Raw genomic sequence first — 15,380 nt, 5'->3', positions numbered from 1 at the left:
CCCGGCATCATGGTGTGGGGAGCGATCTCCTACACTGGCCGTACACCTCTTGTGATCGTCGAGGGGACACTGAATAGTGCACGGTACATCCAAACCGTCATCGAACCCATCGTTCTACCATTCCTAGACCGGCAAGGGAACTTGCTGTTCCAACAGGACAATGCACGTCCGCATGTATCCCGTGCCACCCAACGTGCTCTAGAAGGTGTAAGTCAACTACCCTGGCCAGCAAGATCTCCGGATCTGTCCCCCATTGAGCATGTTTGGGACTGGATGAAGCGTCGTCTCACGCGGTCTGCACGTGCAGCATGAACGCTGGTCCAACTGAGGCGCCAGGTGGAAATGGTATGGCAAGCCGTTCCACAGGACTACATCCAGCATCTCTACGATCGTCTCCATGGGAGAATAGCAGCCTGCATTGCTGCGAAAGGTGGATATACACTGTACTAGTGCCGACATTGTGCATGCTGTGTTGCCTGTGTCTATGTGCCTGTGGTTCTGTCAGTGTGATCATGTGATGTATCTGACCCCAGGAATGTGTCAATAAAGTTTCCCCTTCCTGGGACAATGAATTCACGGTGTTCTTATTTCAATTTCCAGGAGTGTATATCAAGGATACTGCATTTTGTGAACAAAGGACACAGTTGTGTGAACAAAGAACACAGTTGTTTTATTTTCGTATTAGTTTTTTGTATTTCTTTGTTGACACACGAGTGATACATGGAGTCATATCTGCGTGGTAATGTTGAGACAATAGTATTATGTTGTTCATTTCGTTCTAGGAATTTCTTTATCTCTGTTAGGCAGTTATCTGCTTCATTTTTTGCGACATTGTTTGAACCTACAATACACACCACAGTCATTTTTTCTTAGCGATTTGTCATTCAGATTGACGCCAATAATATTTTTTGTTATTGCTCCAGGCTAAACAATACTTGTTACGTAGCATTTCCTGTGTTCTTTGAAAAGTTTTGTCACATTTTTGCCATGGCTGTCAGTCAAAAATAATACACTACTTTCATAAACGTACTGTTATACATTTTTGTTGATAGTGTTCTTCTCATTCGCTCCATTTTTCTATGCAGTGGATGGCCTACACACTTTCACTGTCACTATTTTCCCAAATGCTGAATTTTGACTTTGTTTCAACATTCTGTCGGCACTCGTGGTTAAAAAGTCCATTTTTACTTTCCGATATTAATTCAGTTCCTTCACTAATGGAAGTAACATGAAATTTGTTTTCAACTGCCAATTGATCAGTGTCTTCACTCGCTGTGATTTTTTAATAATCGGATTTTTGTTTTTATACGATATTTTCAACTCTCATTTGAATTTTTTTAGGCGGAAAAGAACTATACTTTTGTTTGGCCAACGGCACACACATTTCCTTTATAAGTTGCGACATTTCACTACTCAGTGAGCTGCTGATTAACTGCAGACTAGAGATAAGCTCATTTAGCTTAACTATTTAGTTCGTACAACTAGCACACACTTTACTTTTAGTATCATTACTTTAGTTTTTCACTGGAACACTCTTCACTTGAAAACACAACACTTCTGCCATCTGTGCTATGTCATCCATCAATATATCACCAAAGAGAGAGAACATTCCTGTTGAAATCTGTGCCACTCTAGCCAGAGCTAAAGTGCATGGCTTGTGAAAAATGATGTTACAACTTTTGGGTGTTCTCCCAATGATTAACTGCTATCGTTGGTCATTTAGTCTGCCATCTTTACTCATATAACTTCAGTAACAAATGAATTTGGAGCTTTATCACTTGATGAGGCAGTCACATCTGAAGGCACCTTCTCCATTGTCTATTTGTCACGAGTCATTGCAGCTCTGATGTAATTTCCTCATTTGTGAGAAACTTAGATTTTTTTCTGGAGGGATGTGTAAAACATCATTGAAACATTGTGAATGCACTGTTATGACGACGATGAACGAGTCATTGCCAATGTTGACTGGTGGCAAATGCTAAATAGGAATACATAAATAACAGCAGGTTTGTCAGTCACGTTGATAAGGCGCTGGCTGCATGATCTGGATATGCAACAACTAAAATAATTAGAAGTATAATTATAAACAGATAGCTATCGAGGCCTCATTTAGGCCATACATTGTATTGTACTGTATGTTAACCGGGGGCCTAGAAACTACGAAGAGGATCCGCCCCTGCCGCAGCCACAATGGTCCACAACCCCACGACGACTACCGCAACCCACTTCACCCCTCCACCGCCCCACACTGAACCCAGGGTTATTGTGCTGTTCGGCCCCTGGTGGAGGCCCCCCACCCCCCTCCCCCCCCAGGGAACGTCTCACACCAGACAAGTGTAACCCCTGTGTGTGAATTGTAGAGTAATGGTGGTGTACGCATACATGGAGAACTTGTTTGCGCAGCAATCGCCGACAAAGTGTAGTTGAGGCAGAATAAGGGGAACCAGCCCGTATTTGCCGAGGCAGGTGGAAAACCACATAAAAGCCATCCACAGACTGGCCAGCTCACTGGGCCTCGACACAAGTCCGCCGGGCGGATCCGTTCTGGGGACCAGGCGCTCCTTCCCACTACGGAAAGCCGTGCGTTAGACCGCTCGGCTAACCAGGCGGGCTAGGCTATACATTACTAAGCGCCTTGTTAGAGGTTGCTTCCTATCAGCTGAAGGTTATGCTACTTTACTGCTTGAAATGGCGAGCAAGAGTGGACGAGAGCTCACTAGAAACTTGATACAAGCAGTGGAGCAGCGCTGGTCACGACTCGCAGGTCCAACGATGCTAATGTGGACTGCGATCAATAACTGCAACCTCTAACAAATGTGGTATCGAACATTGATACCACATGCACGAAACAAAACCTTCTGAACTCTGTAACTGCTGAGGATTTCCTTAAGAGTTGTTATGCATGAATGACAAAGATGGTGATCCTGTTACAAAGGCACCATTTCTGTTGAGCTATTGTGAATAGTCAGTTGCGTCAATGTTATTAGTTTTGCACACTATATGTAAATGACATTTATTGTGATGTTTATTAAATTCTAATAGTATCAGAGATATAAAACATGAAAAGAAGATTTCAACTTACCTTTTTTGTGGTGTTAGTGTCTAGGGGGCAACTCAACTCCATTCAAGTACATAAAAGTTGGTCCAGGTTGATTACAAAATAACTGAAATACTTTTCTTGAAGTTCTTCCTTTTTTATTATGATTTTTGCAATTATTTCCATAATGCTCAAGAATATATGCACATATCTTGATAGTTACAATAATAACGTAAACTGTTTATTAGTGCATTACAACACTACTCTTAACACTGAACTTTAATGACTGATTACTTGAGAGACAAAAACTATGCATATATCTTGATAGTTACATTAACAGCATAAACTGTTTACAAACACTTAGTACTAAACTTTAATGAGTGACTACTTCAGAGAGAGAGACCAAACTGCCACACATGGAATAATCTAACAACAAAACAGTCTCATGTGTTCAAGATGATTTTTCAAAGAAGTTACATTTATCAGTTCTGTGGAATTAATTTTGTACATTTTAAAAACAGAAATTCGTGTACTATTGTAAAATAAAGTGTGTATTGATATTAATAATTATTTTTATCTGCTTGATTGTAAGTTGATATTAAAAATACCTATGTACTAGTGTTTTAGAACACACATAATTTAGTATAAAAAAGGTTATAGTATATTCACGAATATATCCAGTAGGATAAAAGAACATAAGTGTGAATAAATACAGTAAAAAGCATGAATAAATAAATAAAAAGCAGAATCCCGGCCAAAGCTGAGAATTACATGAATATCAACAAAAAGTGGTATTGAGTGATTAATTACTAGTGGGACTGGCTTCAATATCCAATTGGGAAGAGAAAATATTATGCTGGAGTTGATTGACACTGTATAAACAACACTCACGTCATGCCACTTTGTTATGCGGATGGCACTGTTGTGAAATAGAGCTCAAGGGCCAGCCATCCAATGGAAGAATTTACATGCTATCAGCTACCTCTGTTTCTCACCATGTTGAAGATGAGCAATAGAAGGAAAAACCTCAGTTAACACTGCCCCGGTGCAAACCGATAAGGACTGTGTCACAATTCCCCCCCCCCCCCCCCCCCTCTCTCTCTCTCTCTCTCTCTCTCTCTCTCTCTCTCTCTCTCTCTCTCTCTATACTTAAATTTATTATCACTATTTGTTGCATGAATAGCTTATTGGCTTCACATCCTTTATTTACACTGCCTGACAAAGAAAGTTAAGCACCAAGAAGACATGGATGGATGTCAATGTAACTTTGTACGCATATGCACCATCGGCAGGTATCTAAATGGTTAAAGTTGGAATTCTCTGTGATAGGTGCAATGGCCACTGAGTTCAGTTTTGTTACCAGGTCTGGTAGGGTGTGCGCAAAGGATGTGAACAGCTTTAGATGTTGAGTGATCACTGTGAAGGATCCAGAAATGCGTCATATGCACCTGAGAAGTGTTATCAATTCATCAGAGTTTGGGGTGGTCCTAATTATGGGATCTCCATTTGGACGGATCGGTGAATCGTGCAACAATATCCATATTTGTAGGACATTTGGATGCGTTGGTGGCCCAACTTTGGACGGCAATGGGAATGAGATTGCCAGCATGATCGTCACAGAGATTCCGACCGCCACGAGGGAGCATTGCTGTATGCACTGAGCACATCGTAACTCCTTCACATCTGCTCCTGGCACCAGAGAACGAGTAGTGGATGCCCTGCAACAATCTGTGTTATCCCACTCCATACGTCAGTGACCAGTGGCAGCCAGACTAGCGAATTACTGTCACACGCTTGGGCTGCCGGTATCACTGCAACACAAACAGCTGGGTTTGGAGTGGTGCCGTGACAGGGAGGTCTGGACTGCTGAAGTCACATCGAGCTACATATCTCTTTGAACTACCTGTGTGATATGTGAATGTAGGCTTTCCCGGTGTATACTGCTGATGAAATCTTCTCGTGCTTCCGTCCGGGTAGATGCATCGAAATTCCGCGACGTTCCGATGAGTGTCATTCCCATCATCTGCACTTCGCCAGAAGATTGTGAGAATGACACTCATCAAAACATTGCAGATTTTCAACGCAGCTACCCGGATGAAAGCCTGAGAAGATTTCATCTACCTGTGTGATGTCTAGGTACATCCACAGCAAATGAGATCCCCTGGTGTGCCCTTAAGAGGACGCTTGTTGAAGCACTGGCTCGAACATTGATTCCGTCCCAGTGCCAGTATCCAGGATATTGAGGAACACTTACAGCAGTTGTGGGCCAGTGTGCCACATAATAGGACACAACAGCTTTACGATACCCTATCCACCAGAATCAGTACATGCTTCCAGGGCGGAGGTCGAACAGTGTTGTATTGAAAAGTGGGCTGATACTCCTAAATCCTTTGTAAACTTGACTCGAATTTGGAATCACTGAAATGACATCACCTACCCTCTCAGTCTGTGAAGTTTAATTTTTGATTTCTTTGTCCTTCTGTGTGCTTCACTTTTTTTGCCAATTTTATTTTGCACAAATATATAGAACACTTGTAGCGAATGAAATACATTTAGTATCCAAATTTACTGATGGTGGTGTTTTTTTTAATTTTTTTTAAACAATACAACAGTTGTGATGTCTTGGCAGGCCATTGACAGACGTTATGCTGGCATGTAATTCATTTTTGTTTGCTCTTATCTGTCTATTAGGTTGTTTTGATTTCTCCACCTCATATTTTTCTTTAATGTGTGAAAGTCCATTTTAAAACTGGAATTTAATAATTTAGGATTCTTATGATTGTTTCCTGAATGCTTCTGTATGACTTTAAAGACTTCTAAAATTATGTTACTGACATTCAAACATTCAAAGTATGTCAGGCTATTACATTAAAATATTGCTGTCCTCTTAGGTGTTAATTAATTCCTATACAGTTTTCAGACAAAAGATTTCCTGCAAGTTTATGATTATTTTTATTCTTTGCATGTACATGATACCAATTAGTTCTGCAGATGAAGAGAATGTGTGATGGGATGAAAGAAATTATTCAGATGGTAAATGAAGGCAAATATTTGACATGACGGACTATAATTGAAGAGTAGGAAAAGAAAGAAAAGGAAAATAGTAGGATAACATGAAGTGGGTAAGGGGGGGGGGGGGGGGGGGGGGAGGGAATGAAGGAAACTAAATAAATACTAAATGGAGAAGAGTGTGTCATGGATATGATAAGTGAGTTGGGATGGCGAGATGGCAGTCATTAGAACAAAGGTGTATTTCATTGCAGTGGTATGTTTTTATGACATTTCAATAACCAAAATTCTCCTACTAACTGAAAAATATTTAGTTGATTCCCAACTGCATAGAGAGAAATGACCACTGTGATAAAATAAGTGAAATTTGCTAATTTCTCCACCATGGTGTTCAAGAGCAGAACAGTTGAAAAGTGGTCTGATAGTGGTTCTGTGAGCTCTCTGTGAAACAGAAAAGTGTGAACTGTAGAGTAGTCACATAGATGTAGCTGTACATACTTCTTTAATGCACGTCAAACGCTGATCCGTATGAACCGAATTTGGAATGTGCGCATAATACCACCTTTCTACTAACCGTCTTGCAGAGTGCCTCTGTCACCAGTTAAACACATTGTTCAGATCTGTGATGCCATAGCACAGACAATAAGACTGACATTCTCTCTGTTCTGCAACTAGATGGCTACACTGTGTCCAGAAAAGATCTGTATGCAATAGTGACTGAAATAATGTATGGACAGATGTGTTGAGTAAAATCATCAAAGCATGTTGAATAAAATCATTGAAGCATCAGACAGTGCGCAGTCTTTAAGCTAGCAGATCAACAATCTCAGAGTGGCTATTTCAAAAGAACAGTTTCCAGCAACAACTTGTTTTCTGTGGAGGTGATTACTGAAAACGGAGTTTTGTCCAACACTGTGTCATTTGAAAACACCTCGGAGCATCATACAGTGGTCCATACACAGTACTGGCATGCTATGACAGGAAATTTCGATGTTGACATCAGTGTTTCTTCTGTCACCATATGTATTGACAGACTTAAGCCAGCACTTACCCAACTGAGACTTGCACCAGTTCAGAGACCACAGAAACACTACCTATGTGCGATTGCATGAGGGCAGTGTACGTACACAGCCTTCAGCTCCCACAGCATCCGCTTCTGAGTAAACTTAAGCTGCCAAGTTATCACTCATTCTGGATGTTGCACGTGCTTAAACAGCAAACATTATTGACATGGTTGCATGATTGTATGATTGTAAGGGTTAATAATGTGGACAGTAAACTGTCCATTATTTTCTATGTGCAGTGTAGATTCTTTTATTATTAATGTTGTCTCAAGACTTTGCATATAATGTCATATTCCTTGAAATTCATTGCTACGTGGTATATTTAACCATTGTACATTGTTGTAAATAAACAAAGATTTCACATGACATATGTAATACAGAAAAAAATGATTTTTTCCTCAGGTTCTCCTACATACGTCAGAATGTGCCAGTGTTGCATCACAGTTTGTTACTTCTTTGGGCTTACAGTGGGATGCTTCTGATTTTGAGTCCCTGGCTGCTGTGATTGGTTCGTTTAGGTTCCCAACATTCCTTGCTGTTATGGAAACAAAGTACAGTGGTGCTGGAAAAACAGATCAAGCAGGAGTGGAAGAAGCAGTGCATGAAATGTACCAAACATTCCTCTATGATGTTCTGAAAAAGGTTGTATTCTGTTTTATTAATAATTAGTGTAGTGAAATATAACATATAATGAAGCTTACATCTTTAATGAATTTTCTATTAGGCAAGTAATGAAACCAATGTAAGCTGTATGTTTAGAATAATGAAAATAAAATGAGACTTCATGGCCTATGTACAGGTTTCAGCAAGAAAAGAAATTAAAATGAAATTTGTTTGCTCTTGTATCTTAACAAATCTGATGCGCAGTACAAAATAGAGATCACACTTCTGATGCCTTAGCTGCCACCTCCCATGTATGCTCTGGAGTGGCTGCTTGTCATTCAGGAGCATTCAGACTCCTGGCAGTGGCCACTGTGCCAGACATTCCTTGCTGTAGCTGGGTGATGCACTCGTGAAGAACACCTGATCAGAGTGGGTGGTGTCAGGGTGTACATTTTGTGTGTGAAACACATTAGGCTCCAAAACAATTGGCTGTTCTTTGCAGCCATCTCTTTTGTAGGGAATGGTTCTTTAAAGGGTTCTTTAAATGGTGCTTCTTATGTCCCTGCGGCCTTCCCTTCCCTGACTACTGCCCCCTCCTCATGTCCCGCCCCCCTCGTCTACCCCCCTCCCCTGGAAGGAGAATCAGACTTGCTGACTCGGGGTGAAACCATTATCGCCACTTGCCCTCGCTCTCCAGTGTACTTTATCTGTACCAGGAATGATAGGGACACTTTCCCATCACCAAGCTTTTATTTTTCGTGGAAACTATCAAAGGCAGGAGTGGCAAAGTGGACTCTCTGAATAAGAAGCCGTCAAGGGTGCTGTTGATCAAAATTGCTTCTGCTGCCCAGTATGTGGCCCTTTGTGCCTGTGACCACTTTGGTGACATCCCAGTCTCAGTTACTCATCACCGCTCTTTGTGGTCTAGGGGGTCATTTTTTATAGGGACCTCTCACCCTTCTAACTGACGAGGAACTCTGAATCAATGTGGAACGGTGGGTGTCAGCCATAAGAACAATCGCATTGATACCAGTATATTTGTTTTGGCATTTTCCTGCCAGAAATGGTCATGGCTATGGTTTATTGGGGTGACATGAAGCTGTATGTTGTCCTATGCTCGAAGTGTTTTTGGTGTTTGCTTTTCTGGCACATCTTCCTTCTGTACAGGAGACCCTCTGTGGTGAATGTTACCACCCAATCCATGAGGGGGATCCCCTTTGTCCCACCAACCATGTGCGTCAATTTTCATGACCGTCACTCTCCTCGCCTGCTGGATTACCCTGTGTATAAAAAGGAAGAAAAGATAAGAGGAGCAAAAGTCCCTTGATCGTTTATCTTACTCTGAGGCTCGTCAAAAAATGACAGTATTCACCCTGTGTCTGTGACATCCAACTCTACTTCTGTTACATCCTTTCCCCCTCCTCCCTCCTCCTTATCCCAGTCTTTGCCGGGACCCCTCTCCCACAGTTAATCCCAGACAAGAGGCATGCTGCCACAAGATGACTGAAGAACTCTCAATTCGTGTGCTCTAAGGTCACACTCTCTCTCTGTTCCAGATCTCTCTATATCCTGCTCTCTCTCTCTCTCTCTCTCTCTGAAGCCTACAAAAGAGAACAACACGAAACTTTCCCCTCTCGCAATCTGAGTCTGACCTCTTGTTTATGGATGTCGTCCTGTCCATGTTCATAAAGGATGGTGATCCCATGGCATGACCAGCTTCGGCCTGTTCACTGCTCATTTGAATTCCTGTTCCAGGCTTACTACTACTACTACTACTACTACTACTACTACTAATAATAATAATAATAATAATAATAATAATACAGCTACTGTCACCTTCCGCAGTTGTGGTCTCTTATTTCCTTTTACTCCGCAGCTTGTGCCATTCCCCAGGAATCTCATTTTACTGATGCTCACTTGCTGACCCTTTCTGGGTTCCGTGCTTTGTCAGAACTGGTTCAGTCCTTAGAGGGCTTTGGGTAGAGTATTTTTCACAAAGGCCTGTACAGACAGTATTAGTCCATGGATCAATTTTGTGTAATAATACTGGTCTTTTTTATTGTGCCTGTCTACCTTTCGCAACCGACAGTTGCTTCTTCAGGAAAGAGGGAAGGTGAAGGAAAGACGAAAGGATGTGGGTTTTAAGGGAGAGGGTAAGGAGTCTTTCCAATCCTGGGAGTGGAAAGACTTCCCTTAGGGGGAAAAAAGGCACACACACACACACACACACACACACACACACACACACACACACACATTTGTAAAGGCAAAGAGTTCGGGCAGAGATGTCAGTCGAGGCGGAAGTACAGAGGCAAAGAAGTTGTTGAAAGACAGGTGAGGTACGAGCGGCGGCTACTTGAAATTAGCGGAGGTTGAGGCCTGGCGGATGTCGAGAAGAGAGGATATACTGAAGGGCGAGTTCCCATCTCCGGAGTTCGGATAGATTGGTGTTGGTGGGAAGTATCCAGATAACCCGGACGGTGTGACACTGTGCCAAGATGTGCGGGCCGTGCACCAAGGTATGTTTAGCCACAGGGTGATCCTCATTACCAACAAACACTGTCTGCCTGTGTCCATTCATGTGAATGGACAGTTTGTTGCTGGTCATTCCCACATAGAAAGTGTCACAGTGTAGGCAGGTCAGCTGGTAAATCATGTGGGTTCTTTCACACGTGGTTCTTCCTTTGATCGTGTACACCTTCCGGGTTACAGGACTGGAGTAGGTGGAGGTGGGAGGGTGCATAGGACAGGTTTTACACCAGGGGTGGTTACAAGGGTTGGAGCCAGAGGGTAGGGAAGGTGGTTTGGGGATTTCATAGGGATAGGCAACTCACTCACCCTCCACAACCTTTCCAACAAACCTCAACCTCCTCCTCATTGCACACACACCCAGTCTCTCCCATCTACTCAATCTCCCACTTCCAGCTCCAATCCCCCCAACACCTCAAAATTCTAGTCAACACAATCTGGAACCACAACACCCTAATTCAGTAGTTAACCTTTCCTCCAAACCTCTCTCCCAATCCGAAACCTCTGTCCTATCCAAAGGCCTCACCTTCAGCCCCACTCCCAGGTTCAACCAAACTGCCCTTGTCAAAGATTTACTGTCCTACACTCGTAGTCTCTGCTGGAAATATCACTTTGCCACGAAGAAAAATAATCCTGATCCCACTCCTAATGATCCAACTCCCCAAGACACTATCCAAATTGAACCCTGCCTGGAACAGTTCCGTCCTCCAGCGGGACCCACCTCCTTTTCCTCAAAATCACCCTCTCCAAACCTTCCAGGAATTTCTCACTTCCAGCCTTGCCTCTCAATCTTTCTTGAAAAACCTTAATCCTACTCCCAACATCACCACAGCCGAAGCCCAGGCTATCCGTGATCTGAAAGCTGACCGATCCATCATCATTCTTCCGGCTTACAAGGGAAGGGTTCCACGACCGTGGTACTTGATCATCCGGAGTATGTGTCTGAGGGACTACGTCAGCTTTCAGACAACACCACATACAAAGTTTGCCAAGGTAATCCCATTCCTGATGTCCAGGTGGAGCTTCAAGGAATCCTCAGAACCTTAGACCCCCTACAAAACCTTTCACCTGACTCCATCAAACTCCTGACCCCACCGACACCTAGCACTCCTACCTTCTACCTACTTCCTAAAATTCACAAACCCAAACATCCCGGCCGCCCCATTGTAGCTGGTTACCAAGCCCCCACAGAACGTATCTCTGCCTACGTAGATCAACACCTTCAACCCATTACATGCAGTCTCCCATCCTTCATCAAAGACACCAACCACTTTCTCGAACGCCTGGAATCCGTACCCAGTCGGTTACCCCCGGAAACCATCCTTGTAACCATTGATGCCACTTCCCTATACACAAATATCCCGCACGTCCAGGGCCTCACTGCAGTGGAGCACTTCCTTTCACGTCGATCACCTGCCACCCTACCTAAAACCTCTTTCCTCATCACCTTAGCCAGCTTCATCCTGACCCACAACTTCTTCACTTTTGAAGGCCAGATATACCAACAATTAAAGGGAACAGCCATAGGTTCCAGGATGGCCTCCTCGTATGCCAACCTATTTATGGGTCGCTTAGAGGAAGCCGCCTTGGTTACCCAAGCCTGCCAACCCAAAGTTTGGTACAGATTTATTGATGACATCTTCATGATCTGGACTCACAGTGAAGAACAACTCCAGAATTTCCTCTCCAACCTCAACTCCTTTGGTTCCATCAGATTCACCTGGTCCTACTCCAAATCCCATGCCACTTTCCTTGACGTTGACCTCCATCTGTCCAATGGCCAGCTTCACACATCCGTCCACATCAAACCCACCAACAAGCAACAGTACCTCCATTATGACAGCTGCCACCCATTCCATATCAAACGGTCCCTTCCCTACAGCCTAGGCCTTCGTGGCAAACGAATCTGCTCCAGTTCTGAATCCCTGAACCATTACACCAACAACCTGAAAACAGCTTTCGCATCCCGCAACTATCCTCGCGACCTTGTACAGAAGCAAATAACCAGAGCCTCTTCCTCATCCCCTAAAACCCAGAACCTCTCACAGGAGAACCCCAAAAGTGCCCCACTTGTGACAGGATACTTCCCGGGACTGGATCAGACTCTGAATGTGGCTCTCCAGCAGGGATACGACTTCATAAAATCCTGCCCCGAAATGAGATCCATCCTTCATGAAATCCTCCCCACTCCACCAAGAGTGTCTTTCCGCTGTCCACCTAACCTTCGTAACGTCTTGGTTCATCCCTATGAAATCCCCAAACCACCTTCCCTACCCTCTGGCTCCTACACTTGTAACTGCCCCCGGTGTAAAACCTGTCCTATGCACCCTCCCACCACCTCCTACTCCAGTCCTGTAACCCGGAAGGTGTACACGATCAAAGGAAGAGCCACGTGTGAAAGCACCCACGTGATTTACCAACTGACCTTCCTACACTGTGACGCTTTCTATGTGGGAATGACCAGCAACAAACTGTCCATTCGCATGAATGGACACAGGCAGACAGTGTTTGTTGGTAATGAGGATCACCCTGTGGGCTAAACATGCCTTGGTGTATGGCCAGCACATCTTGGCACAATGTTACACCGTCCGGGTTATCTGGATACTTCCCACCAACACCAACCTATCCGAACTCCGGAGATGGGAACTTGCCCTTCAATATATCCTCTCTTCTTGTTATCCACCAGGCGTCAATCTCCGCTAATTTCAAGTTGCCGCCACTCATACCTCACCTGTCATTCAACATCCTCTTTGCCTTTGCACTCCCACCTCGACTGACATCTCTGCCCAAACTATTTGCCTTTAAATATGTCTGCTTGTGTCTGTCTGTGTGTGTGTGTGTGTGTGTGTGTGTGCGCACCTGTCCTTTTTCCCCCCTAAGGTAAGTCTTTCCACTCCCGGGATTGGAATGACTCCTTACCCTCTCCCTTAAAACCCACATCCTTTTGTCTTTCCCTCTCCTTCCCTCTTTCCTGAAGAAGCAACCGTTGGTTGCGAAAGCTAGAAATTTTGTGTGTGTGTTTGTGTGTTATTTTATTGTGCCTGTCTACCGCCGCTTTCCCACTTGGTAAGTCTTGGAATCTTTGTTTTTAATATATTTTTCCCATGATATATATACAATTGATTATGTACACTTGCCTCTCTACTCCAATATTACTGCAAGTCACATTCTTGTGAAGAGTACTTTCCTCCCCACAACATCAGTATAAAGAACAATAAATTGCTCATTGCTCATATATCATGAAGCTTTATCTATAATTGGTTTTGAAACTTATACCTTTGCATGCAAGTCCTCACATGCATGCCTTCACCCACAGGGAAAACTTAGCTTCCAAAAATTAGAAAAATTCAGAAATGCTCACAATAGACTTTTTTTTGAAAAAAAGTAAAAATAAATCTTTCTCTCATTCTTTGTTACAACAATGTTTTCTCAACAGTTTCAATTAACATGTGACTTCAAATTATTAATTTATACATGCAAATATACATACTTGGCTGTACAGGTAGTTTTGTTCTGACAAGCATGTTCGAGTGGAGGACTTTTGTTTTAGATGATAATAGGTTATTTAAATTTTTAAATTATGATTTCTGTTTATATAGATAACATTCCAGAGACCAAATAATTTCTTTGACTTAGGGTACACCAAACGATAAGCATTAGGATGTGGATTTTCTATGACTTCAAAAGGCCCAATATAGATATCAAAGAATTTTTAATTTCTGAAGTTAACATTTTTGATTTTTTATGAGACTTGACCAGAACAAGACCCCCAATTTTGAAAGTGGTTAATTTTACCCTACTGTTATGTCTTTTATTCCTCTTTTCCCCATGTTTCCTCATAGTTTCCCTGACAATATCTTCTCTCTCTTGCATGGTTAAAAGTGTACATTTAGGAAATTCAATAAGTTCTGATATAAGATTTGGAGGTCTGATATTAAACATTATCTCATACGGTGAAAATCCTGTGGAACTATGTTGTAGGCTATTCATAATATCTTCAAAATTTTGAATGTGCTCAAACCAGGTTGGATGTTTATGTCTACAATAGGTTCTACAAAGTCTCCCAACTTCCCTCATATATCTTTCTGTAGGATTGGTGGACGGAGAATAAACAGACATAAGTATATACTTCAATTTTGGTCTTTCAATAAACTTTTTCCAAATTTTAGAGGTGAACTGTGAACCATTATCTGATAATATAGCTTTTGGTTTACCCACCTGTGCGAAATAATCTCTTTCAATTTTTATTATAATTTCATGGCTAGTAGCTTTTCTTTACTGGATATAGTTTAATTAATTTTGAAAATTCATCTACCATAACAAATATGTAACAGTGACCACCTTTACTCTTTGGTAACATTCCATATAAGTCCACAGCAATAAGATCTAAAGGTTTTTCGGAATAATGTTTTGCATCTCTCCACCCCATCTTTGATTGCTCACTGTAACACTCTGACATTTGTCACAGGTTGCCAATTCTTTTCTTACCTTCTTTCCGATATTGTAAAAATAAACATTTTCTTGTATCTTTTGAATGCACTTCTGTATGCCACAATGACCAAAACTTTCATGTATGTAAATGATCAGCTTTTCAGCATCTGCCTCTGGCCAACACAGTTTCCAACTATCAGAATCTACACCTGTTCTCCGAAATAAAATCCCCTTATGTAATTTGTAATATTTATCAAGTTTCTCATACCCCTTCTTGCCTAAACATTCTTTGATTAATTTCCAACTTTGATCTAAATTTTGATTTTTCCTAATTTTGTTACATATAGCTCTAATTGTTTTCTCATTTTCCACCCCTTCAGTTATCTAAATTGCTTTTCCTCCTCTTTTTCAAAAATCTCCTTTTCTCTCCCAATTGATAACCTTGAAAGTGAATCAGCTACTACATTCTCAGAACCTTTTATGTGCTTGATTTCAAAGTCAAAGTGTTGCAGAAATATTGCCCATCTGGTCAATCTACTGTGGTATAATTTGCACTCTTGTAAGTAACTCGAAGCTTTGTGATCCGAAAATACTATGGTTTCATGTCCAATAAGGTAAATTCTAAATTTTGTAAAAGCCCAGTGAATTGCCAAAAGTTCCTTCTCTGTGACTGTATAATTTTTCTCATGCTTAAGCAACATTCTGCT

The 15,380-nt window shown here is 42.1% G+C and overlaps 1 protein-coding gene across 1 annotated transcript in view; it reads left to right on the top strand.

Annotated features, from left to right (window-relative positions):
• The window catches only part of LOC126322280 (differentially expressed in FDCP 6 homolog), a 107,958-nt gene that overhangs the window by 21,492 nt on the left and 71,086 nt on the right, over positions 1-15,380 (top strand). Inside the window, exon 4 of the mRNA XM_049994281.1 lies at positions 7,513-7,752. Coding sequence (XP_049850238.1) covers positions 7,513-7,752 — 240 coding nt within the window. The remainder of the gene's footprint in view (positions 1-7,512; positions 7,753-15,380) is intronic.

Source organism: Schistocerca gregaria, chromosome 1 (genome assembly GCF_023897955.1).
Source record: "Schistocerca gregaria isolate iqSchGreg1 chromosome 1, iqSchGreg1.2, whole genome shotgun sequence".
Lineage (NCBI taxonomy): Eukaryota > Metazoa > Arthropoda > Insecta > Orthoptera > Acrididae > Schistocerca > Schistocerca gregaria.
This window is presented reverse-complemented; position numbering and strand designations above follow the sequence as displayed.